The 27,848-nt window shown below is 45.7% G+C and overlaps 1 protein-coding gene across 1 annotated transcript; it reads left to right on the top strand.

Annotated features, from left to right (window-relative positions):
* Positions 1–858: 858 nt before the first annotated feature.
* On the top strand, positions 859–26,466 carry rgmd (RGM domain family, member D). The gene is made up of 5 exons (XM_055658238.1): positions 859–925; positions 4,983–5,115; positions 6,601–6,872; positions 7,391–7,923; positions 25,570–26,466. The coding sequence occupies exons 1-5, from the start codon at positions 859–861 to the stop codon at positions 26,227–26,229; spliced, it is 1,665 nt and encodes a 554-aa protein (XP_055514213.1). The 3' UTR covers positions 26,230–26,466.
* The last annotated feature ends 1,382 nt before the right edge of the window (positions 26,467–27,848 follow it).

Raw genomic sequence — 27,848 nt, 5'->3', positions numbered from 1 at the left:
GGCCAATGACTTTTCTGTAGTATTCGAACATCTGTGCTTTATAGCCTTTAGCAGATGGTCATCGAGAGGTTTAAAGAGACAGTATTGCTTTTGTTTTGCCTACAGTGGCTGTTTGTTCCTATCTCATTAAAAAATATCCATGGCAGTCCCTCCCTTTAGCATAATCATCCTCTCTATTTTTTTTAAGGGAAATTAATTGAATATTGAAAACTTCCGCTTAATTTTAAAAACTGAATCGCATTAGAAGCAATGCATTAAAACCATTTTATTTGCAAGGCCCCCCATCTCTCCACAGCAGTTAACATTATTGTGGTAAAAGTAAGATGAGAGTCAGAAAAATGCTGGGGATGCTGTGTCTTTAATTGTGCAGGGAGGAACTGCAGACGCTGGTTTAAACCAAAGATAAACGCAGAATGCTGGAGTAACTCAGCGGAACAGACAGCATCTCTGGATAGAGGGAATGGGTGATGTTTTGGGTCAAGACCCTTCTTTAGACTGTCCGTCTGACCTGAAATCACCCAATCCTTCTATCCAGAGATGCTGCCTGTCCCGCCGAGTTACTCCAGCATTTTTCTGTCTGTGCCTTTATTTAGCGGTTTTATCCTGAAGACCAGTTTCACCACAGTCACTGATTACAATGAACTAAGGGGAGAGTGGAGTGGGGTGGGGGGGGTATATTTTTTCATACAAAAGCTGTTACGGAATACGCGGAATATGTTAGTTACCACAAAGGCAATTGAAGCGGAGTCGGTCTTGATGTTTAAAGGACAATTGACCTGGATTTATACCGGCCAGCTGGGCCAAATGGTATCCTTCTGTGGTGTATTATGGCGTGAAGTCCCTGGGGAACTGATCAGCATGCCGGATCTCCACTGCATATCTACAGATATCCAGCCACAGTCGGTTCCCAAAGCCATCGGCATGTGTGAGTCTTCCTTTGAGGGCCCACATTCCCACTGTCGTCACTGAATAATGGAGCCAATATGTGGCTGTGAATAATTCGCAAGAGATGGTCGCACAGTGTTTAGCTGGATACGTTTATCAGGCCCGAGTGGTGAGGGCAATCACACCGCCCACAACTAACCTGACCCACGGTGCATTGCCTCCAACTGTACAAGATCGGTGTGTTTAACCCGACCGACCAACAAAATCACCACGGCCTCTTCACTGAGAGAAATAAAACACAAACTGATGTCTGCCATTCCTCCTTTGGAGCACATGGGTTTCCTCCGGGTGCTCCAGTTTCCTCCCACATCCCAAAAGCTTTAGTTTAGCTTAGAGATACAATGCGGAAACATTAACACTATCGTACAATTTGCACATATACCAAGCCAAGTAACCAACCTACAAACCTTTGGAGTGTGGGAAGAAACTGAAGGTCTCAAATAAAACGTACTAAACTCCGTACAGACAGCACCCGTAGTCGGGATCGAACCTGGGTCTCTGGCGCTGCAAGCGCTGTAAGACAGCAATTCTACCGCTGCGCCACCGTGCCGACCAAGGCGTGTGAGTTTGTCGGTTAACTAGCCCTCGTGTGCAGGGAGAGGATGCAAAGGCGGGATAACTATGCACCAATTATTTAGTTTGAGCATTGAATCTTGTCCAGCACTCTAGAAAGAATTGATGCCTAAGGATTGTTGAATCAGAGTCAAAGATGATTTGTCATCATCTGATGGGGCAAATTATGTGCTTCTCCTGGAGACACATGGAACTGCAGATGTTTGGAATTTAGAGCAAAACACTGGAGGAAGTGCTGGAGTAACTCGGCAGATTGGGCAGCATCTGTGGAGGGAAGTTTGGGTTGGGACCCTTCTTCAGACACAGGAATTTGCTGTGCACAAATTGTCTATATTACAACAAGGACAATGCATCTAAAATGATTCATGACAGAGAATTTGGATATCCATAGATTGTTTCCATGCTGTATCCCTAAACTAAACTAAACTAAAAATAGCAGCTTTGAGGCAGTAAAAGCTTTCAAGATGCTTTGTCGCGTGTCAATCAAACAAAACAATTGATGTCAAACTGGACAGGGAAATATCAGGGTAGTGACATAGAGTCACACAGAGTGGAAACAGGCCCTCCGGCCCAACTTGCCCAGACCGACAAGATGTCCCACCTGCACTAGTCCCACCTGCCCGCATTTGGCCCACTTCCATCTAAACTTCCATAAGCAGTTAATCAATAGTTTGGTTGCAGATGTAGGACTTCAGGAGGAAAATGAGATGGAGAGGCAAAGAGATATAAAGAGGAAATTATAGAACATAGGGCCTTGGCAGCTGGTCAGCTATTAAATCCAGGGATAGCATTGTTATAGCATTGTCTATTTTACCATGTTGGCACCTGTGGACAACTTGGGTATGGTTTAATACATCCTAGGCAGTTCACTTTAGTATAGTTTAGTGTAGTTTAGAGATACAGCGCGGAAACAGGCCTTTTGGCCCACTGAGTCCGCACCAACCAGCAATCCCCGCACACTAACACTATCCTGCAAACACTAGGGACAATTTTACATTCATAACAAACCAATGAATCTGCAAACCTGTACATCTTTGGAGTGTGGGAGGAAACCGAAGATTTTGGAGAAAACCCACGCAGGTCACGGGGAGAACATACAAACTCTGTTCCGACAAGCACCCATAGTCAGGATCGAACGCAGGTCCCTGCCACCATGCCACCCCTATAAAATAAGAATTTACAGAGGGCTAATTAACCTACAAACCCACACATCTTTGGGACGTGGGAGGAAACTGGAGCAACCGGGGAAAACTCACACAGTCACAGGGAGAGCATGCAAACTCCCCATAGACTGCACCTGAGGTCACAGTAAAATCCAGTTCTCTGGCTCTGTGAGGCAGCAGCTCTGCCTGCTGTGCCACTGTGATGCCCTTTGATGTCCAGCGTGGGGTTGGGGAACTGGAAAGTTGGAGGCTGTGGAAGGAAGATCGCCAGGGGTGATGAGATCAGTCACGGTCTGAGAGATGGACGTAGTAACAGCGGAACAACTGAAGGTTCAGCGAGTTAGCACAAGCCAAAGATTGCAGATGCTGGGAATCTAAAATAATTCCCGCAAGGCTTAAACTACTCCGTATATCCAACCTCCCTTCCATTGACACCATTTACACCCCCATGCTGCCTCAGCAAGGCCAGCAGCATAATCGAGGACGAGTCGCACCCTGGCCACTGTATAGAAGTGTGAAAACGCACACCTCCAGATTCAGGGACAGTTTCTTCCCAGCTGATATCAGGCAAATGAACCATCCTGCCAACAACTAGAATAATAGCATTTCACTGTGTTAACAACTATCCTATGTGACAATAAAAAGCATTGTTGACTATGAAGGCAGTCCTGGACTATATCTACCTAATCGGAGACCCTTGGACTATCTTTGACTATACATTGCACTAAACGTTATTCACATTATTCCCTTTTACCATGTATCTGTACACTGTGGATGGCTCGATTGTAATCATGTATTGGCTTTCGGCTGACTGGTTAGCATGCAACAAAAGCTTTTCACTGTACCCCTGTGCACGTGACAATAAACTAAGCTCAACATCCGTGGAGAGACACATCTCCTGTCCATGGCTCTTCATCAGACTTCTACATCAACTATGGTGGAGCAGAATGTTTACTCTTCATCTCTCGTCACAGCAGCACTCGAACATGTTGCGAATTCCTAGTGTTTCCTGTTTTTATTTTGGAAGGTAACCTAACTTGCTGGTGATTTTTTCGCCTGCATGTGTGCGTGAATCTAAAAGCAGGCATGTTATGGAGCAAATCAACAGAAAAGGGATTGCCACAATGTCATGTGCCGAGAAATCACACCTTTGTCGAACGACGAGGGAAAATAGAGGGGGGTAGTGGCTTCAAACTCGCTGCTTGAAATAGTGTTTAATTGTAAGGGCGGCACAGTGGTGCAGCGGTAGAGCTGCTGCCTTACAGCGCCAGCGACCCGGGTTCGATCATGACCACGGGTGCTTGTCTGTACGGAGTTTGTACGTTCTCCCCGTGACCGTACGGGTTTTCTCCGGGTGCCCCGGTTCCCTCCTGCACTCCAGACGTACGGGGTTGTAGTTTTGTATAGAAAGGAACTGCAGTTGCTGGTTTAAACCAAAGATAGGCATAAAACGCTGGAGTAACTCACCGGGTTAGGCAGCATCTGCGGAGAAAAGGAATAGGTGATGTTTCAGGGAGAGACCCTTTTCCCGAAACGTCACCTACCCGCTGAGTTACTCCAGCTTTTTGTGTCTATCTCAGATCTGTAGGTTAATAGTTTTATATATTGTCTCTGGCATGTAGGATAGTGCTAGTGTAGAGGGAGATCGCTGGTCGGCATGGACTCTAAGGGCTGAAAGGCCTGTTTCTATGCTATATCTCTATAGTCCAGTCTAAATTGCATGATAAAAAATATTTAGAAAGAAGTTAGATATTTTCATTAATTTACATTTACAAAAACCTTGGTTTAAAATGAGCATGTGGGAAGTCTGCATTGAGGTCTGCCTCTTTAAAAGACTAAGAAACATGATTTAATCGCCAGGCAAACTTTACACCTCAGAGGCCACCGATGTCTTTGAAGACAAAATTGCCCTGATGATCGCCTCTAACTAACAACCTTCCTTCACTGATCTCCACCGTGATAAAGGGGTTGCAGATTATGCGTTTGTAAATACTACTCAGTAGTGTTGGCTGCACTTATTATAGGCTGCTGAGCACCAATGGGACTGATTGCAAGGCGGAGACTAGACCAGGCAATAAAAAAACCCACCATTAGCTTTCCAGACCTTGCAAACTCAGACTAACGTGTTGCATCTACCATACCCCCCCGCCGCCCATTTCACACGGATAGGACCATGCAGCCACTTAAAGAGGAGGTGGGGGGAAAGTTGGCAAAAGTTTATTTACTGGGAATATTTCCACGGCAACTTTCGTGTCTCATTCTGTGAGGATAACGTGCTTTTCCGGGCTTTTGGGGCACGAGGTTTCACACAAACACCCAACACGATCGCCGCAAACAATGCAAATGACCAGAGGCGTGATTTTGAAAAAATTGCTTTCGCCATTAAAACTGATGTGGAGGACTCTGAAAGAGCGCCACTGAGATGTCTGAGATGGCAACATTAAAATAAATGCTGGACTTGTGACAAAGCAAAGTCTGAAGAAGGGTCTCGACCCGAAACACCACCTTTCCCCCAGAGATGCTGCCTGACCCGCTGAGTTACTCCAGCATTTTGTGTCTATCCATGGTGTAAACCAGCATCTGCAATTCCTTCCCACATAATCCTTGTAATCCCCTAGTAAGGCAGCCACGGTATATTTCCTACCGACTGCCCACAATACGTAATACACACACTGAATTACAACATTACTACTTGATTCATTAAAAATCATAATGTATACTCCACTTATTGTCCCATAACCTTAGATAAGTATGGCACTGAGACCTATTGTGACTGAGCAATAGGTCTCAGCAATTGATGCTAATCCAGCTACGAGACCTACAGCCGCACTGCGCCAGAGAACCAGGTTCGATCCTGACCTCGGGTGCTGTCTGTGCGGAGTTTTGCACGTTCTCCCTGTGATCGTGTGGCTTTCCTCGCAAACTCCACACAGACAGCAGCCGAGGTCAGGGTCGAACCTGGGTCTCCAGCGCTGGTAAACAGCTCTACCGCTATCCTGCCCGAGGCTTCTCATAATTTAATTCACCTCAATTAATATTTCTGTGAGCCTTTTTTCTTCCAAAGAAAACAGAATAACCCCAGACAATAATCCCACTTTGCAGAAGAGTTAACAACTATCATTATATTTTATGAGCAATTGATGTGTTACTCTTGTTTAAGAAGGAACTGTAGATGCTGGAAAATCGAAGGAACACAAAAATGCTGGAGAAACTCAGCGGGTGCAGCAGCATCTATGGAACGAAGGAAATAGGCAACGTTTCGGGCCGAAACCATTCATCAGACTCTTGTTCTCCCCAGTTTGAACGGATATCACTCAACATAGGGCATGGGGAAATTCAGTGGATTTCCCAAAGTTTTTTGTATGCCTGGACTTAGTACAGCTACTATCACAGTGCATAACAGATACTGCAGTAAATAGTGATTTTAAAGAATGTTCATAAATTCTAGGGGCAGAATAAGGCCATTCGGCCCATCAAATCTACTCCGCCATTCATTCATGGCTGAACCACCTTTCCCCCTCAACCCCATTCTTCTGCCTTCGCCCCATAACCCCTGACGCATTTACTAATCACAAATCTGTGTATCACCACCTTAAACATATCAATTGACTTGGCCTCCATAGCCATCTGTGGCAATGAATTCCACAGATTCACCACCCTCTGAATAAAGAATTCCCTCCTCATCCCCTTTCTGAGGTTATTTATTCTTTTATTCTGCCTTTTATTCTGAGGCTGTGGCCTCTGGTCCTAGACTTTCCCCACCGGTGGAAACATCCTCTCCACATTCACTCTGTCCAGGCCTTTCACATGTGGAATGTGTGGCGATCTGGTAAAGCAATTAATTGCTACTAAAACAACACGAGCTTTATTTTTCCCGCTTTAAAAAAAAACCTACCGACTTTCCCCTTTAATTGTTGAGCGACTGGCTGCTGGTGATTCGCCAACGCGGCTGTCTATCGTGGAGCCGCCCTGGAGGCTGGGTTGTCCGGGGCGCTTTGAGCGACAAGCCTAGGCTGAAATGCTTGAGTTTTTCTTCCCACAGAAAGAGGGTCGTTCACTTCGCCGAACAGTCGACAGACTCAAGCCGCGCTGGATGGATTGGCATGGGGAAAGGAAGCCGTTACCCTTTGGCTAAAAAGCTTTGCTCATCAGTTTTTGCCATGCTCATTTTCTCGATGTGTCTGAATTCAGGTAAAGAAAACACAAAAACACTACATCGCGTATTCTTAAAACGAATATTTAGCTTATTTTAACGAGGAACAAACTCATTTCAAGGTATCACGGAATCTGGATACGTTTGCATGCCTTTTTAAAAAAACGTATCTTGAAGACTACGGAAGTTTTTGTTTTGAAAAGTGGCTAGGAGTTTGCAAAAGTTTTTAAAAGTCGTTTATGGACTTAAAACAAACTTTGCAAAACCCTTTAGGAGTTTACAGACGTTTTTTTTTAAAATAAAAGTCGTTTGGGGTTTGCAAAACTTTAAAAAAGTAGTGAAGGATCTTGGAGAAAGTTAAAGTAAGCGAGGGAGTTGAAAAAGTGTATGAAAGTGATTTAGGAGTTTGGGGAAAGTTTATTAAAGTTGGGAGTGTGGAAAAACGTTTATATAGTAGTCTGCAAAAGTTTTTCAGAAGTAGTTCAGTAGTTGGGGAAAGTTTGTTTTTTTTAAGTTGTAGAACTGTTTTGCTAACTTATTTTTTTGGTGCTGGCAGTGCGTTGCCAGCAGTGCAGGATTCAGCGATGTAATGCCGAGTTCGTGGCTGCTACTTCTCCGGGGATTGGATTGCAAGAGGAGTCGGAGGGGGGAGGCGGTGGAAACGGCGGCGACTTTTGCATCGCGCTGCGGGCTTACTCGCAATGCACCAAGAAGACGGCCAAGTACTGCCGGGGGGACCTGGTCTATCACTCGGCCGTGCTGGGCATCAACGACCTCATGGCACAGCACAACTGTTCCAAAACGGGACCCACGGCCCCGGTGAAGCCGTCGGGCACGGAGCGGAGCCGCCTGCCCGAGTTGTGCAGCTACCAGGGCAGGGTCAACTCGCTGAGGGACGGCGGGCAACAGCAGCCCCCCAAGTTTGCACACTGCGGCTTGTTCGGCGACCCGCACCTCAGGACGTTCCGGGACGAGTTCCAAACGTGCAAAGTGGAAGGTGCTTGGCCCCTGATCGACAGTGACTACTTGTCTGTGCAGGTCACCAATGTCCCCGTGGTCCGGGACTCTAGTGCCACGGCCACCAGCAAGGTAAATGAAATAGTCCTTCTTCCACACACTGCGCTTTCCCACACACAAAATCCCCCCTTTCCCTTCCCTCAGCTTTTGTTTCCCAAGGAACTGAATTGCGAGTGGGTGCCCTCTGCCGACTTAGTTTGGAATTTAGGAGACTTTTTAAAAACAACACTTGACACTTTTTTTATTTTGATTTTGTTTTTTGAAAAACAAAAAACTTAATTGCTGAAATATCCCGAGGGGAAAAATACGAGAGGTTTTCCCAAATATGGGGAGTTCAGTTTCGTATATTCATAAGTTCTAGGTGCAGAATTGGGCCATTCGGCCCATCTAGTCTACTCTGCCATTCAATCATGGATGATCTATCTTTCCCTTTCAACACCATTTTCCCCCCCCCCCCCCCCCCCCCCCCCACCTGACACTCTTACTAATCAATGTAGCAAATTTTAATCAAATATAGGGATTTCCGGAAAGAAAAGACACAAAGTGCTGGAGGAACTCAGCAGGTCAGGCAGCATCCCTGGAGAACAAGGATTGGTGATGTTTCGGGTCGAGACCCGTCTTCAGATTTGGATCGTGGTTTCAAATGTTGGGATATCAATCTGAAGAAGGGCCCCGACTGGGGAAGTCGCCTATCCATGTTCTCCAGAGATGCTGCCTGCCTGCCTGCCTGACATGCTGAGTTACTCCCAGCGCTTTGTGTCTTTTTATTTTGTAAACCAGCACCTTCAGTTCCGAGGGGTTTGTAATGCAGGAATGAACTGCACTGCAAGCCGTCTATAACGACTTCCAAAAAGAGATTTATGGTTGAAAAGGAGAGGAAAGACTTTGGGACTGATCGGGGCAAGTGGAATTAATTGGGAAACTCTTTCAAAAGGGCTGTTGTAAAGAGAAAAAGGTGTGAATGGCTGCCTCCTGCGCTTAGCGTTGGGATTTTTTTTTTAGTCAATGTAAGCAGCTGGAATGTATTGTCAAGAAAACCTAGTTAGCGGAAGGTGGAAGAGTTTTTTGTTTAAAACCATTGTTTACCCCTGCCAGGGACCCGATTAATCACTAACCTCTAATTACTTTTTTAGTCGAGCTACCTCCTACTCACCCCCACCCCCCCAAAAAAAATCCCTCTTAGCTACAGTTGGAGTTTGTCTAAAATACTGCTTTTGCACAGTGGCTGATTGTGTTTTTTTTATATATAAAGTTTGAATACGAGACAGATTTAACCCAGATCAGTTACAGCTGTACTTTAATGAATAAAGTAGTGTTTGGCTTATTTGAGATGCTCAGCGCTTTCAGTGCTTCATCCAGACTTAAAAAAAAACAATCATCTATTGACAAGCATTTCATAAAAAGATTTAAGGTGAAGCCACATATAATGTAGAAACAAAGAACTGCAGGCGCTGGTTAATACACAAAAGTGCTGGAGTAACTTAGTGGGTCAGGCAGCATCTCTGGAGAACAGGGATGGGTGACGTTTTGGGTTGAGACACTTCTGGGTCTATATTATTCCTGTTTTGTTAATTATCTAAATTACTAATAATTCCTGAACATGATGGGTGAAGGTTTTCACTGTACCTCGGTATACGTGACTAAACTAAACTGAAATGACTGCATTTCAACAATTAATTGCTTTATAATGTTTTTGTTGTTCTTGTGAGCAAGCTAAATTTGTTGCTAGTTGTGTTCTTTATTCCTTTGCTCCCCCCGTAAGCTTAGCGATGGTAGCCAAACAGCAAGCAAAGTGTAACCTCATGTTAACTCCCTGGCCTTGCCTGATGGGAAAGGTCAGTTGCACCCCCAGCCACTCCCTCTTCTCCCCTCTCAAATAGGGCAAATGGCACAGAAGTGTGACAACGCACACCTCCAGATTCGGGGGCAGTTTCTTCCCAGCTGTTATCAGGCAACTGAACCATCCTACCACAACTAGAGAGCAGTCATGAGCTACCATCTACTCCTTTGGAGACCCTCGGGACTATCTTTGATCTGACTTTATCTTGCACTAAGTGTTATTCTAGTTACTCCCTTTACCATGTAGGCGGTACAATGCGAATGGCTGGAGTGTGATCGCGTACCGCCTTTCCGCTGACTGGTTAGCGCACAGCAAAAGCTTTCTGCTGGTATCTCGTGACAATAAGCTAAGCTCCTGTAAAAGAGGATCTGCAAAGTGTTTTATAAAGAACACAGCATCCTTGTGCTAAACTGTAGTTGCTTTGCTGTTGAATGGCAGCACAGGCACACTTTGTTCTGCACGCTTTGTGACTTTTAAATGACATCGGGGTGGCTTGTATCCTACAATGCTCGGTAGCCATGGCAACTGGGCATGGAAAATACAACTGCTACTTATACTCGCACAAGTGTATGGGAGCGCTGAGAATTCAATTAATTAGATTTTCTTTTGAGGTTCGAAAAGCTTGAATTTTATTTGCCTCCCCCTCCCTGCCCACACTTCGATGTATTAAAAAAAAACTTCACGTTGAACAGCATCAGTAGAAACGAGGAACTGCCGATGCTGGTTTGCACAAAATGGTAACATAAGTGTAAATCATGTCTGGGTAGGAATAATGCATCTGCCATAAATGTTTCAAAGATAATATGAGGATTTTAATTTCTGATTTAATATGCCAAGTGTATCTTACACTATATAGGATGCACCCTTGTACAAAAAACCCCCCCACCCCCCCCCCCCACACCCAAGATAGACACAAAATGCTGGAGTAAATCAGTGAGTCATCAGCATCTCTGGAGCACATGGGTGGTGATGTTTCGGGTCAGGATTCAACTTCCCCATCCTTATTTTTTTAAATATAGTTCTTTTAAATATGGTGACTAGAGATTTCCCTTGTACATTCAACATCTTTGTGCTTGGAGCATTGAGTAGTGCAGTTTTCATTGTGTTAGTAATATCCAGTTCCCTTTCCATCTGTAGCACAAGGTTTTGAGAGGACACCAAGTGCTGGAGTAACTCAGCGGGTCAGGCAACATCTCTGGAGAACGTGGATAGGCGATGTTTTGGGTTGAGACCCTTCTTCAGTCCCTCTTTGTTTGAGAGGTCTTTGTTTGCTTTTAGCTCCCCTGCAGATGTCGAGGATGTGGTGAGATTTGAGTGTCGTTTATTGTCATGTGTACCGAGGCACAGTGAAAACCTTTTGTATCTGGTATCCTTTCTCCCCCATCATGGAGGTTCAATTGAACATGGAGGCATTTCTTCAACACCCTCTCCTGTTCACACAGTGGGGGCAGCCCCTTTTGGGCATCTTATGGTTGTGGAAGAATTTGGGGTTTGGGATGACTAGGGTATCTCTCTTCATCATGCATATAATCATCCACTCAGTATCGATGAAGGGAGTGCACTGGAATAAACCTCTATCATAATCCCTTCACCAATATTTTATGGCCACCACGTGTTCTGGGAGGTGCTGAGATATATAGTTATTTTAGGATATTATTTGCTTTGGGCTTTATGGGGCAGGGAAAGAACTGATTTTTTTAAAATTACTTCAGTACAAATTTATAAACGTTTTAACAGCAGTTCTATTACTTAATATAACATTAACACTCGGGTAAAATATTTGGTTATATAAGGGCTTTTGTTTGTTTACAGAGGAATTAAAAAAAAACCTTGTATAAAGAAGTAACAATTCACTTTAAAAGTAACCTTACATAGGAAGTGTTCCTCTGGTCAGATTGTTGAACTTTAGACAGGGTTTCATAATTTTAATGGTGGCTGTGGTTCGTGTTGTGCTTTCACTCTTTTGCTCATAAAACAGCAACAGTCATAACTGATTGGAATAGTGGAGTCTTGCATTGTAATCCGATCTGACCAGCTCTACCTGGAAAGCCTTAAAGCACTTTTCACACCAATTCTTCCGGCTGTCTGAGTGTTCAGTTAGCACAGTGCTATTAACCCTTTAGTGCTGAAAGTATTTTTGTTGACCTGAAGCTTCATTGAGCGCTCCCTTGTATCTTGTGAATGGCATTCAAAAAAAATCTTCAAACTTTCGATGTCTGCTTTCACGTTGATTTATTGCCTTTATCCCTTTTGCCTATTTTTGACATCCCAAACCGTTTTTAGCGCAGTTGTGTCGAGAGTGTTTTAATTGTCGAAAGGACACAAAAGTGCTGGACGGAGTAACTCAGCAGGTCGGGCAGCATTTCCAGAGAACATGGATAGGTGTCGTTTTGGGTTGTGATCATTCTTTAGACTCGTGTATAATAGTCGTATGCATTGGGACTGGAACAATGAAATTCTTGCTTCCTGCAGCTTTTACAGGCACATTAATGCAACAGCACAACAAATCATTTATGGTGCCATTGTTTAGATCATATTTATTGGTTACACTAGGGTAACCAAACTGTAATAGTGGAAGCTGAAGTACGTAGTGAACAAAGTTCAATAGGGTTGTGGCTAGTGAATGTTTCAGAGTTGATGGGAAGAAGCTCCAGTGTGTTTTATTGTCATATGTCCCAGATAGAACAATGACATTCTTACTGTGTAGGAAGGAACTGCAGATGCTGCTTTAAACTGAAGATAGAAGCAAAAAGCTGGAGTAACTCAGCGGGACAGGCAGCATCTCTGGAGGGAAGGAATGGGTGACTTTTCAGGTTCAGGCCCTTCTTCAGACTGATGATTCTTACTTGCAGCAGCACAACAGAATATGTAAACATAGTACACATTGAACATTATTAAATCATAATGAAATACCACAGGGTTAAAAATTAATTGCAAAATTAATGTAATCTTTCTGATATAAATTAGCCTAAGGATTTGATGAAATCCTGCTTGAAAAATGTCACAAAAAAAGGCAAGAAAACACAGGGACATTTCTGATAGTTTTCTTTGTAAAATCAGATTTATTTATTTTTGCTTCATCTCATTATTTTGGCTATACACCATGATCTATACTACTTAAAATACAGGATATGAAACGATGGGAATAGTCCATAAAAAAAACCAGGAAAATAACCTTTGGAGACCTTCAGTTTCACTACTGAATGCTGTATTTACGGAAACACCCATATACATATATTACTTTTAAGAACATCCAAGTAATGCCTTTAAAACTATATACCAGTCCATTTTTTTTGTCTGCCGTTGGAAAAATACGCAGGAAATTGACTTATTTATCAGTTTTAACTGTTTTCCTTGGGCATTTCAAGAGTCAAATGTGTTTTATTGTCATTTGTCGCAGATAGAGCAATGAAATTCTTACTTGCTGAAATTCTTACTTGCTGCAGCACAACAAAATATCTAAACATAGTACACTGTAAACAATATGATAAACGAGAGAAAAAACAAAGTCCAGTGTGTATATATACAAATGGGTTTTTAACAAACGGGCCATTTCGGGAGTGTTTTCACTATTTTCTGGGCAAATGAAGTACTCGTACACAGCAAAGTCCCACAATCGGCAATTGGGTGCAAAACTAGTTAAATAGGTCTAGGTGGTTGTTGAAGGAGTTTGGCTGGGATAGTGGGACATTCTCTTCATTATACCTAATGTTCTTATCTGGTCTGGCCAATGTCTTACTCCATATTAGCCAAAATACCAGGTTCTGGAGTAACTCGGCAAATAGGGCGCATCTGTGGAGGGGATGGGTGGACGCCGTTTCGTGTCAGGACCCTGAACTTAGCACGTCAGGCACCATCTATGGAGGGAATGGATCAGCTGCATTTTGCATTGGGATGCTCCTTCGGACTGAAGGGTCCAGTTCTGAAATGGCGACTTTCCATTCCCTCCACCGATGCTGCCTGACCCGCTGAGTTCCTCCAGCGCTTTGTTTTGCTCAAGATTCCAGCATCTGCATTTCCTTGTACTCTGTATTAAGAATAAGGGGTAGGTCATTTAGGACTTAAGAATAAGGGGTGGGCCATTTAGAGTTGTGAATCTGTGGTATTCTCTGCAACAGAAGGTAGTGGAGGCCTATTCACTGGATGTTTTCAAGAGAGTTAGATATCGCTTGGGGTTAATGGAATCAAGGGATGTGGTGATAAAACAGGAACGGGGTACTGATTTTGGACGATCAGCCATGATCATATTGAATGGCGGTGCTGGCTCGAAGGACCGAATGGCCTACTCCTGCTCCTATTTTCAATTTTGGTATCATCTACAAATTTACAATATTAACAACATTGTCATCCAGATCATTATTATAGTTAACAAACAACTGAGCCCAGCACCAACCTACTGGCCACAGGCCTCTGATTGGAAAAACAACCCTTGATGGCAACCCTTTGATTCCTTCTTTCCTTCTTTCAAGCCAATTTTGAATCCAGTAGCAAATATTTCCACAGATTCACCACCCTCTGATTAAAGAAATTCCTTCCTAAAAGAATGTCCTTTAATTCTGAGGTTATGACCCCGCTGGTCCCAGAGTCTCCCACTAGTGGAAACATCCTCTCCACATCTAATCTATCCAGGCCATTCACTATTCGGTAAGTTTCAGTGAGGTCCACCCCCTCATCCTTCTAAACTCCAGCGAGTGCAGGCCCAGTGCTGTCAAACGCCCATTCATAGGTTAACCTATGCATTCCTGGGATCATTCTTTTATAAACCTCCTCTGGACCCTCTCCAGATCTGGCGCATCATTCCTCGGATACGAGTGGGTGACGGATGCATTACTGAATCGGGCTGGATTTTACCACGGGCAGTGCTGGTGATGGTGGTGTGATCTCCATCTGCCTGTGTGGTCAGCTATATATGTGTATGTGGGATCTGGAAGGTCAGCCAAATAAGCTCTCACTTCAAGCTCTTCAACTCTTCAGTACCGAGGTATCTGAGCACTAAATCAGTTTAAATTCTTATCCCTCCTTGCTGAGCTGCAGAAGGGGCAGACATGGTTTGGGGAGTCTCTAAAAGCTCAAAGGGCGCAGTGCAGAGGGAGTGTGGCTCTGTCTGAAATGCATCTTTCAGAAGTAATGAACCAAGGCCACCTAGTCTCGATCGGATGGATGTAGCAGGCATCACTTTTGATCAGAGCAGTGTAATTATCCTTGATTAAAGTGCTGGAGTAACTCAGAGGGTCAGGCAGCACCTGCGGCGGACTGTGTTCCCTTTAACCCTGGCAATATAGACAGCACAGTGGCGCAGCAGTAGAGTTGTTGCCTTGCAGCGCCAGAGACCCGGGTTCGATCCTGACTACGGTTGCTGTCTGAACGGAGTTTGTACGTTCTCCCTGTGTTTTCGCTGGTTTCCTCCCACACTCCAAAGACATATAGGTTTGTAGGTTAATTGGCTTTGGTAAATTTGTAAATTGTCCCTTGTGTGTAGGATCGTGTTAGTGTACAGAGTAGGCGTGGACTCGGTGGGCCGAAGGGCACTGTATCTAAGGTCTAATCTATTATTTTTATGGATAAGGAAAACTACACAATGTTCCACGTGCAGGCTTACCAAGGGCCTGTACAATTAAATTGAGACATTTTTATTCTTTCACTCAATCTTCTTGTGCTAACGGTCAATGTACCATATTCCCTCTGAATTCTGTTTTCACCCACTTATCGGATTTGAGTGACCTGTGTACGGACACCTTGTAGAAACCAGGAAGTGCAGAAGCTAGTTTACAAAAAATGACACGGCGATGGAGTGACTCAGCGGGACAGGCAGCATCTCTGGAGAACATGGATAGGTGACGTCTCAGGTGGGGCCCCTTCCTCAGACTGTAGAAGGGTCTCGAAGCGTCACCTATCCATGTTCTCCAGCGATGTTGCCTGAAATACTCCAGCACTTTGTGTCTTTCTTTGTCAACCAGCGTCTGCAGTTCCCCGTCGCCAAGGAATTGTCATTCGTTGATGGTTTTCTCCCTCCTTCAATACCCCAGCACCACAGCCTTGAGTCTCCACAGTGGTTTGTGGCCGGAATCACTTCCCTATGTTCCATGTGGTGTTCCAGGGTTCGGGTAGGAAAAAGATTTGGGGATGGGTGGGGATATGGTGAACATGTATTTTCAATTGCAGGAAAGTGACCAGACTCTGGATTTTCCAACTCGCGCGGATATTGCCCCTACTGATGCTGCTCGACCCACCGAGTTCCACCAGCGTTTTAGTTTGGTCAGTGGATTGGCTGTCATGGTGGGGACAGCTGCCCCGCTCTTTGAGATTGTGCCGTGGTATCTCTAACCTTAGGAAGCCGATGAATTCATAATTCAATAGCTCCTCCAAGAACCTCTACTTCCAGGAACAGAGCACAAGTCCACCACCGATTCTCTCCAATCCAGACAAAATTATGAGAGATTACTTGAAATCTCCCCCCGGATGCCCCCTCCCAGAAATATGGCGCCTAGGCCGGGTGAGGCAGTAGATCTCAACCTTGTCTGGACTCTCTCTCCGAACGGCTGGTGGCTGGGGCTCTGGAACTCCGACCCGGACAGATCCGTTCCCATAGCCAACTAACTCAGCCGATTGGCGGGTCGACTTTGCCTGCTGTGGCCCGGGCTCCGTAGCCATCTCCGACAGATCCGTACCCATAGCCGACATCCGAGGCCGGCATCTCAACCTCCGCAAGGCCACAACGTCCGGTTCAGCAACACGGATAATAAAACAAAACAAAAAACGACGGAGGAACTCGGTGAGCCGAGCAGCATCAGTGGAAGCAAGGCCTTTGGAACTGAGGATTCCTGGAAAATCGGTGGTGCACCCTATCAAGATTGGAATGCTCAACTAGATTTTGTGTGCAAAATCAAGTCTCCAGGAGTGGGAGGAAATCCACAATTTATTCCAAGGAGGATAGCTGGTCCAGCTGACTCCTTTTTAGAATGAACTGTTGGTGGCACTCGCTCAGTGTAAAGTAATAGGCGGATAGGCGATCAGTTTGGTACATTTGAGTTGGCCCCTTTAAGAGGCCCACCAGGAGCAAACCTAAACAATGGAGGCCGGATTCTGACTGGAGGCCAATATCCTGTGGGATTTCTTTTGCAGAGATTGGCCTCCCAGTGTAAGGGATGTGGCCTCATGAGTGCAGGTATTTTTTATTAAGAGAATCTTAACTGACCTAAAGCCATACACTCAAAGTTGCTATAATAAAATTCTTAACTTGTTTTTGCCTTGTAAGGACTGCTTACTTTATTACCATCACTTTTTTTGCATATTTTCCACTCATTTGTTCTATATCACCATCTATATCTCTCGTTTCCCTTTCCCCTGACTCTCAGTCTGAAGAAGGGTCCCAAAATGTCACCCACTCCTTCTCTCCAGAGATGCTGTCTGACCTGCTGAGTTACTCCAGCTTTTTTTTTGTGTCTAGCTTCCTTTAAAACCATTGTTTTGTTGTCTTAATAACATTGAACGAGGGGTCTCTATTCTATGTATCTTTTCACCGAGTCGTTCAGTCTGAGAATGGTGTTGATTTAAATCAAAGATTCAATTTGGTTGTGAAGTGAAGTGCGAAAAAAAAAAAAAAATCAGGTCAGTCATTTCTATCGTATCCGAGCGAGAATTGGAAAATTCAAGCAAACAGTTGCTGCAGCATTGAAAAGGGAAGTCGACTAAAGCTGGAGACACTTAGACGGCAGCTGAAAGCGCTGTAAATTTAGTTAATTGATTAAAAGTTCATGAAAATTGGAGTAATAAGTAAAGCCTGAAAATAGTGTGGAGTAAGACCGAGTCATTAAGGAAAATCCCTCATCTGTGTGTATTCAATCCCCAGGGTGAGGGAACAGGAGAGGAGTGTGGTTTCTTCGGTGTATTTTAAACCACTCTCTATTTGCACAAACAGAATGAGTTTTTTTTTTAATCGCCCTGTCCAGCCAGAAGTTGGAGATTTGACAGTTTTTCTTTTTCCCTCTGTCCTTTCTTTCTTTCTTGCCACTGGGACGGGCGGGGAGGGGAGGGGGGGGGGGTCTCTCTGCAGAATTAAATTGGTAACGCAAACAGACTTCCAATTAGTGGTGAATAAGCAGTGTTGTGCTCTGGGTTCTGATCCTCTGGGAATTGGACCTGCACTCTTTCCACCAAGAGTCCTCCTGTTTCAACACCCTCAATCCAGGCTGTGTTCATCATGTGAAGCAAAACTCGGCAATAAAATGGCAGTGCATTTAAACTGGGGAGTGCTTCCAAGTACACAGATGTTCCTGGTCCTTAATAGATCTTTTATTTTAAGGTTGTTGTTATTGGTGGGGTGGGGGGGGAAAGAAAACTCTGTTGCTTTGTGTCTTCCTTTGCAATCAGAAGTCAGACACTTTTTAAAGGGGTGAAGTTGTTGGTCTTTGTCAGTGGGCAGGTCAGTCTTAACAGTGATCGGGTCCCATTGATTGAATTAAACATGTGCAAGATGGAACTGCAGATGCTGATTTACTCCGAACATAGACACAAAATGCTGGGGTGACTCAGCAGGTCATGCAGCATCTCTGGAGAGAAGGAATAGGTGACATGTTGGTCTGATGAAGCGTCTCGACCCGAAACGTCACCTGTTCCTTTTCTCAAGCAATGCTGCCTGACCCGCTGAGTCACTCCAGCATTTTGTGTCTATCTGATTGAATTAAACAGCTGTAATTCCACTGCAAATTGGAATTAGTCCTGGAAAAAAATAATGTTTGAATGAAGAGGAGTAAACAAAAATTTGGCTGCCTTAATAATAACATTGGTTTTTGAATCCATAAAATGGAAGACTTGAAATTCTCTAGAATATATCTTTTTTTGAGATATGCCAAAAAGTCATTTGCAGTTGGATAAATATTTTTGAAGTGTGATCACTGTCGTAATATTCTACTTTTAAACACATCGGGATGTCGCAAACAGTAATGTAATACCAACCAATGTAATAATCCCTTACCTGATGCTCCTGTGCCACATTGAGGGACAACTGTACCTTCAAAGATGCTATTTTGTTTTAGTTTTTGAGATATGCAGCATGGAAACAGGCCCTTTGGCCCATCAAATCCACACTGACCACACTAGTTCTACTCCATCCAACTTCCTCATCCACTCCCTACATACTAGGGTCAATTTACAGAGGCCAATTAACCTACACACCAAAGTTAGACACAAAGTGCTTGAGTAACTCGGCATTTAAGAAAGAACTGCAGATGCTGGAAAAATCGAAGGTAGACATAAATGCTGGAGAAACTCAGCGGTCGAGGCAGCATCTGGAGCGACGGAATAGGCGGCGTTTCTGGTTGAGACCCGAAAAGTCGCCTATTCCTTCGCTCCATAGATGCTGCATCACCCGCTGAGTTTCTCCAGCATTTTTGTCTACCTTTGAGTAACCCAGCGGATCAGGCAGCATCTCTGGAGAGAAAAGATAGGCGACGTTTTGGGTTGGAACCTTTCAACAGACTATATGTGGGGGGGGGGGGAGAGGAGAGAACTGGAAGCGAGGAAAGCCTCCGGTTTTGCAACCCCACTTGTTTTTGGGATGAATGTGGGAGGAAACCAGATCACCCGGAGGAAATCCATGTTGTCACGGAGAGAACGTGCAAACTCCTCACAGACAGCACTCGAGGTCAGGATCGAACCCGGGGTGTCTATCACCCTATCACCTTCTATCACGTCTCATCTCGACTTCTGACGTTCCAGAGGAAACATTCCGAGTGTGTCCAAGCTTTCCTTAGTGCTCATACCCTCCAATCCAGGCATCATTCTGGTAAACCTCTTCTGCAACCTCTCCAAAGCCACCGCATTCATCTTGCGATGGGGTGACTAGAACTGTATGCAATTTGGGTATTGGGAACCGAGCTCTCACCAGCACCCCAAGCCTAGTTAAGACCAATGATAGACTGGCGATTCTGTTCTGCATTGGCCGAGTCTTGCTTCAGATTGCACCAGGATTCTATATTTGGGCCAGCCGCGGTTCAGTAACGTTGAATTCAGGTGAAAGACTTTCTTCATCTCTCCGCCCCTCTCAGAAACCCGTTGTTTATTTTTCTCCTCTCGGAGATTTGTGAAGCGATGGATTTCTCTCCCATTTCCAGATACTTTCAGCATGTTTCTGGCCTGGTCTGCGGGCAGCAGCGGCAAGTGTGAGCTGGGCACGGTGCCCGGGAGTGGTTGCACTGAGGCTGTGAACAGACCATGCTTTTTGTAAAGCTGTGGAAAAATGTGCCCGTCTGTGAAGACCGATACTGTTCCCAGCTAACCGCGCATACAGAAGGTAGACACAAAATGCTGAAGTAACACGGTGGGGCGGCATGGTGGCGCAGCGGTAGAGTTGCTGCCTTGCATGCGTACAGTGCCAGAGACCCGGGTTCGATCCCATCTACGGGTGCTGTCTGAACGGGTGCTGTCTGTACGCTCGCACTGTGAACACGTGGGTTTTCTCCGAGATCTTCGGTTTCTTTCAACATTCTGAAGACGTGCGGATTTGTAGGTTAATTTATAGGCTTCTATAAATTTTCCCTAGTGTGTAGTGGGGAACTAGGATACGGGGATCGCTGGTTAGTATGGACCCGGTGGGCTGAAGGGCCTGTTTCCACACTGTCACTAAACTAAACTAAACTCTGTCCGGTTTAACTAAACTAAGTCCAGTTGTAGGTTGAGTTGTAATGCAACAAGTGCATGGTTCTTGTTGAGCCTTGACTGATAACATGTAAAGTAAAAGTATTCGAGAATGTGTTGTGAAGAATGAAGGACTTGCAGCATATTATGTACACTGCCATGTAGTGGAGTCCAGTACAGTAGCACATTGATACCACTGCCAGTTGAACGCCTCTACTGGGCTGGAGAAATTGACTTCATCACCATAGAACCACACGCCTCTACTTCGCCTTGGTTTGGGGGACAAGAGGTTGCATGGGAGTCCAATCTGACTTCAGCTCCCCACCTTCATAGAAATCATGAGCAAAGACTTGTCCCTCCCCCACACTGTCTCCACCCCCCCCCCCCGCACCCCTCGCAGCTTGTCACTTGTGCCGAGGACCAGGCGTCTGTTGCATGCTAACCTGTCAGCAAAGACATCAAGCAAAGTATAGGAGTTGAAAGGAGCTTGTGGACCAATGTTATGGTTCAGTAAGCGATACTGTTCGTTCACCGTTACTCATTGCGGACTGGGCTTTGTTTAAAGTCTAAATGGTGCTCTACTGCGCTGAGAAGTCTATTCTGCACAATTCTGTACAATATTCCTGCACTTTTGCTCTGCCTATTGTACATGCATTTGGCTTGATTTGTATTTATCTACAGTAGCATCTGGTCTGGTTGGATAGCATTGCAATATAAAGCTCTTCACTGCACCTCGATAAACCTAAATCTGAAGTATCCCTTGATCATCTCTCAACCTGCAAGTGCAAAACATTTCTTAAAGTCTTAACTCAGACTTCAGCAATCCCAGTCACAAGAGAGAACGAACACTGTTCTGAACCAACATTGGTCTCAACTAACTCTTGGTTTGGGACCAGCTCTGCTCACAATTGCTTCTCGCATGTTTGGGACAAGAGCCTTTATTGAATTGTTTTTAGATATTTACAGCAATCACACTCGTTGCTTGTTGTAACTTTGGTTACAAAAAGGTTCAGTGAAATACATTTTTATGAATTAGTGTTCCCAAGACTGCGGTTGGCTTGACCCATGAGCCTGATCTGTAGCCCAGTGGGTGAACAGCTAAGACTCAGTCATGAGGATAATTTGTGGATTGCTGGAGTGTCCTCCAGAGTTGCTCTATCATTGCCAGAGAAGGCTGTGGAGGTCAAGTCAACGGATATTTTTAAGGCCAAGATAGATAGATAGATAGATGCTTGATTAATGCATGTGCCAGGGGTTCTGAGGAAAAGGCAGGAGAATGGGGTTGGGAGGGAGAGATAGATCAGCCATGATTGAATGGCGGAGCAGTCTTGATGGGCTGAATGGCCTAATTCTGTTCCTATCCCTTATGACCTGTTGTCCTTATGATCAGTGTTCCAATCTATGTATGTGTTCCTTAACAGAGCCCCTTGCTTTTGCAAAACCCATTTGGAAAAGTGTTGAGGAATTCTCTTTGATGAGCTAGCAGATATTTAACCTTCAACCAACCTTTCCAAAACAGGTTATCATGTCATTATCACGTTCTATTTTAGAGCCTGTTGGGTGTGCTATTTCCCTGCATCAAAGCAAAGCCGCATTCTAGAAATACTTGGCCGGGTGTCGGGAACTTTGACACTTCTGCATTGTTTGAACAGGCACTTGATGAGTGTTGTGGGCCAGAAAGGCCAAAGGGCGACGTGTGATCTTTGGGATTGGTGATGCCAGCTAGCACTAGAATTACACTGTGGCATTCACAATGTACCGGTCAGGGACTGCAAATGTTATTGAAATAGTTGACCTAGTATCTAAAAATTCCCTTGGCATTTAGCGGGTTACTAGTTCTCACCAGCCTTGACTATGCACCTGCCCCTGGGCAAGATGCCAGTGATGGCAGTGATGACATTGTCCAAATGGAGGTAAAAACCAATTCAATAAAGGCTCTTGTCCCAAACATGCGAGAGCCAAAAGTGTTTTATTGTCATATGTCCCAAAACAGAACAATGAAATACCTACTATAGAAATATTTATCTTGTAGTGAAAGGCCTTGTCAGAGTGGATGTGGAGAGGATATTTCTACTAATGGGAGAGTCTAGGACCAGAGGTCATGGCCTCAGAATAAAAGGACCTACCTTTAGTAAGGAGATGAGTAGGAATTTCTTTAGTCAGAGGGTGGTGGATCCGTGGAATTCATTGCCACAGACGGCAGTGGTGGCCAAGTCGATGGATATTTTTAAGGTGGAGATTGAAAGATTCTTGATTTGTACGGGTGTCAGGGGTTATGGGGAGAAGGCACGGGAATGGGGTTGAGAGGGAAAGATAGATCAGCCATGATTGAATGGCGACGTAGACTTGATGGACCGAATGGCCTAATTCTGTTCCTGTTACTTATGAATTGATGAACCTGCAACAGCAAAGCAGATACATAAATCTAGTATTGAGTTGATACAATAATGGACAACACAAAGTTTTTAAAAATCTTTTAAATCTGGAGGTTCAGAAGAGCATGGAACAGTACAGTACAGAAACGGGCCTTTTGGTCTACAATGTCTGTACCAAATATATCTGCTACTAATATGTAGGGAGTGGATCTGAATGTGGGATAACAGAACTTGTGTGATTGAAGGTACACAAAAATGCTGGAGAAACTCAGCGGATGCAGCAGCATCTATGGAGCGAAGGAGATAGGCAACGTTTCGGCCCGAAACGTTGCCTATCTCCTTCGCTCCATAGATGCTGCTGCACCCGCTGAGTTTCTCCAGCATTTTTGTGTACCTTTGATTTTCCAGCATCTGCAGTTCCTTCTTAAACACTTGTGCGATCGATGGTCGGCATGGACTCTGTGGACGGAAGGGCCTGTTTCCATGCTGTATTTCTAAACCAAACTAGACTAATCCTTTCCCTTCCCTCCATCGTCTTGCCCCACACAACCTGACGCATCAGAAGAACGCATTAATTCAGGCACCATGAAGCTGTGATTTGATGGTGTGGCAGAGAATGGCAATGGTACATTGACTCCTATGGGCAGTGGTGGACTGGCCAGGGTGTCGGCTTGCCCGATGGCAAGTAGGCCCCTGATGAAGTAGGCCCCCTTTGTCTCCTGGCAACCAATATTTTTAGACCCAGTCTGCCACTGCCTACGGGATGAAGTTTAGGCCCGCTTGAACCAGACGCGCATACGCACACTCTTGTTCCTGCCACACAAGCGTGGGCACACACACACACACACACACACACACACACACACACACACACACACACACACACACACACACACACACACACACACACACACACACACACACACACATTCTCAGCGGTATTTGTGCTGGGAAAATAAGGTTGTTTTATCTTGCAATAAATCGAAGCTGGGGGCTGCCAATCACTGCTGGTGCTGGTGAACGTGCGTTGGTTTGAAATAGATGAAGGAATGGGAGTCATTGTTGAATCAACACATAGGCTGCTGCTACTGCTGCCGAAAGAGTGGGGTTTTAAAAAAACAAAACGGGTTTGGTCACTTCACTCCTATTCTAACCTTGAAGAGAGACACAATGACGCAGCTGGAACTGCTGCTACCTCACAGTGCCAGAGTCCCAGGTTCAATCCTGATCTCTGGTGCTGTCTTTGTGGAGTTTACCCATTCTCCCTGTGACTGAGTGGAGTAGGGGATGTAACCTTGCTTGTGGGTGGGCGGCATAGAACTGCACCAGGTGGAACTGCTGCCTCGCAGATACCAAAGACCTGGGTTCGGTCCTGATCTCAGGGTACTGTCTGCGTGGAGGTTGCACGCTCTCCCCGCGATCGTGTGGATTTCCACTGGGTGCTCTGGTTTTCTCCCAAAGACGTGCGGGTTTGTAGTTTAATTGGCCCGTGTAAAACAAAAATGAATGCCCCTGGTGTGTAGGGAGTAGATGTGAAAGGGGGGTAACACAGAGCCAGTGTGAACGAGCCATCGATGGCCAGTGTGGGCTCAGTCGGCCGACAGTGTCCATGCCTCTGCTGTATCTCTAGACTAGACCCTGCATTCAGTAACATGAAAGAAGGCTGGAGGCTCGAGGAATCGCAGGTGCTGGTTTACGGGAGGGAAATGACAAAGTGCTGGAGTAACTCGGGAGGTCAGGCAGCATCTCTGGAGAACATTCTCGTTTTGTGCTAAAATAATAAGGTTATTTTATCTTGCAATTAATAGACGTTGGGAACTGCTAATCACTGGAGAAAAGTTGGTTAGAAATTAATGGAAGAATTGGAGTCATTGTTGAATTAACACATGGGCTGCCTAAAGAGTAGGCAAAATGTGTAGGAAGGAACGGCAGATGCTGTCTTACACCGAAGATAGACACAAAATGCTGGAGTAACACAGCAGGACAGGCAGCATCTCTAGATGAAAGGAATGGGTGATGTTTAGGGTCTGAAGAAGGGCCTCAACCCAAAGCATAACTCATTCCTTCAGTGTTGGGTGGGTGTATGGGACAAGCTTCCAGAGAAGGTAGTTGAGGCAGGGACTATCCCAACATTTAAGAAACAGTTAGAGAGGCACATGGATAGGGCAGGTTTGGAGGGATATGGACCAAATGCTGGCAGGTGGGACCAGTGTAGCTGGGACATGTTGGCCGGTGTGGGCAAGTTGGGCCGAAGGGCCTGTTTCCACGCCGTGTCATTCTATGACTATTCGGAGATGCTGCCTGTCCCGCTGAGTTGCTCCAGCATTTTGTGTCTATCTAAAGAGAGTAGGTGTTTTTAACATTGGTTGGGTCTAGTCTTTCCTGAGAATTTGAGACTGAAGAAGGGTCCTGACTTGAAATGTTGCCTGTCCATGCGAGCAAGCTATTTGGTTCACTGTGATGGTCAAATGGAGTAATCTATTTCATCACATTTCCGTAACATGGAAGCGTGGTGTGAATGGTTTGTTCGGCACGGTGGCGCAGCGGTGGAGTTGTGGCCTTGCAGCGCCAGAGACCCGGGTTCGATCCTGGCTACGGCTGCTTCTCTGTACGCATTTTTTCTCTGGGTTTTCTTCGAGAACGTCTGATTCCTCCCACACTCCAAAGATGTCGGTGTTTTGTGGGTTAATTGGCTTGGTGTAAGTGTAAATTGTCCCTGGCGTGTGTAGGATAATGTTAATGTGCGGGGATCACTGGTCGGTGGGCCGAGGGGCCTGTTTCTTTTCCGCGCTGTATCTCTGAACTAAACTGACTGGGCGCGTTGGCATTGGGAATCGCTAACCGAGCTTGCCTTGTGCTCTCCCGCAGATCACCATCATATTCAAGAGCTTCCACGGCTGCACGGAGCAGAAGGTGTACCAGGCCACCACGGAGGGCCTGCCGTCGGCCTTTGTGGACGGCACCAGGAGCGGCAGCGAGCGCGAGGGCGGGGGCAGCCTGCGCATCCTGGAGAGGGTGGGCAGCGGGCAGGTGGAGATCCAAGCCCGCTACATCGGCACCACCATCATCGTCCGCCAGGTGGGCAAGTACCTGACCTTCGCCATCAGGGTGCCCGAGGAGACGCTGAACTACGGTGACGAGAGCGTGTGCCTGCAGCTCTGCCTCCACGGCTGCCCCAGGAGCGAGCTGATCAAGGAGCACACCCTCTCTCGCCGGCTGGGCGGCACCCGGCTGCCGGGACCGCGGCAGGTCTACACGGTGGAGAGCGCCACATCCAAGTGCCGGCAGATCCTGCAGGTGGAGGACGTCTACTTCCAGTCCTGCGTCTTCGACCTCCTGACCACGGGAGACCCGGCATTCTCCATGGCCGCCCACGGGGCCCTGGAGGACCTGAAGGCCCTCCACCTCAACGTCCTCAAGCAACACACGTCCCCCAGGACCGCGGCGGGAAGAAACGGCACGCCGGCCCGTCACCCGCCTCACCTCATCTACCTGGCATGTCTCCTCCTGATCACAACCTTCATGTAGTCAATGTCTATACCCTCAGATTGCAAATTGTCTATATAATAATATATTGAGCAGTGTACATATGTGAAAATGGAAGTGTGAAGTGCCTGTATATATAGTTGTATTGTATGAATTGTACATCGAGAGGCTTCCCCTTAGATTTCTTTTGTGTATTCTTTTGTGTTTTTAAGAATTATTTTGGTCTGGTCCCAAGGGGCGTCTAAACTCTGCTGCCTATTAAACATCTCCAGCTACAGACCTGAAGGACTGACGGGTGTTTCATTTCTATGACAAAGCAAGGAGCTGCAGGTGCGGGTTTACAATAAAAAGGACGCAATGTGCTGGAGTAACTCGGTGGGTCGGGCAGCATTTCTAGAGAACATGGATGGGTGTTGTTTCAGATCGGGGTCCCTTATTCCAACATGATTGGTGACATTTTGGGTAAGGTTGAAGAAGGTCCCGACCTGGAAAAATACCTATCCATGTTCTCCAGGGATTCTGCCTGCCCTGCTGAGCTACGCCAGCACCTTGTGTCCTTTAATCATTTACTAGATCAAGTGGGACCCGTTGGGTCCCATCCCTTCAACGTGCGGTTGCGGGACGAGTGCGGGTGAGGGGGGGAATCTTCCAAGTTTTGGTTAATTATTGATGCGTGTCCTAAGGCTCAATGAAAATCGTTGATTTGCGTGCTATCGAATCAAATCAGGAAATACTCTACAGAAATAGTCAGTCTAAACTCAAATACAATACAAATGGGAAGGTGCCGAATATAGTTTCAGCATTGTAGCATATCAGTCTCAGAGACTTGTTAGTACAGGTACAATGTTTTCAGGGAGGTAGAGGAGAATCGAACAATAGCCAAGCTGGATAGTGTGGATGTGGAGAGGATGTTTCCACATGTGGGAGAGTCTAGGATCAGAAGGCATAGTCTCAGAATTAAAGGACGTTCCTTTAGGAAGAAGATGGAGAGGATTTTCTTTAGTCAGAGGGTGGTGAATCTGTGGAATTCTTTGCCACCGAAGGCTGTGGAGGCCAAGTCAGTGGATATTTTTATGGCAGAGATAGATAGATTCTTGCTTAGTACGGGTGCCAGGGGTTATGAGGGAGAGGGATATCAGCTGTGATTGAATGGTAGAGTAGACCTGACGGACTGAATGGCCAAATTCTGCTCCTGATCTTACAGAAGGACTGTTCAGAAGCCTGATGACAAGGGGGAGGAAGCTGTTCCTGAGTCTTGCAGTGTGTGCTTTCAATAATCTATCTCCTGTCTGATGGGAGCAGGGTGGAAAATGAATAGCCAGGGTGGGAAAGGTCTTTGATTATGTTGGCTGCTTTTCCGAGTCGGCTTGAAGTGTGGATGGAGTCAATAAAAGCAGATGCAGGAAATGTGAGATTAGAACACTCAGCAGGGAAGGCAGTATCTGTGGGAAGAGAAAAAGAGGGTTAATGATTATCAAACAAAACACAAAAGTGCTGGAGGAACTCAGCGGGCCAGGCAGCATCTGGGGAGGGAATGGACAGGCAATCTTTTGGGTGGCGACGGTCCCCTCAGACATGATCCATGTGCCTATCTAAAAGCCTCCCAAACGCCACTATCATATCTGCTTTCACCACCACCCCTGGCATCGTGACCCAGTCAT

Source organism: Leucoraja erinacea, chromosome 29, assembly GCF_028641065.1.
Source record: "Leucoraja erinacea ecotype New England chromosome 29, Leri_hhj_1, whole genome shotgun sequence".
Taxonomy (NCBI): Eukaryota; Metazoa; Chordata; class Chondrichthyes; order Rajiformes; family Rajidae; genus Leucoraja; species Leucoraja erinaceus.
This window is presented reverse-complemented; position numbering and strand designations above follow the sequence as displayed.

What these genes read in the sequence shown, in the direction of transcription:
- rgmd (XM_055658238.1), top strand. Translation starts at nt 859, where the DNA reads ATGCCGGATCTCCACTGCATATCTACAGATATCCAGCCACAGTCGGTT. An exon ending in CCACTGAGATGTCTGAGATG is followed by an intron (nt 5,116 to 6,600) that starts GCAACATTAAAA and finishes TTAATTGTTGAG; the next exon opens with CGACTGGCTGCTGGTGATTC. An exon ending in CTCGATGTGTCTGAATTCAG is followed by an intron (nt 6,873 to 7,390) that starts GTAAAGAAAACA and finishes TGGTGCTGGCAG; the next exon opens with TGCGTTGCCAGCAGTGCAGG.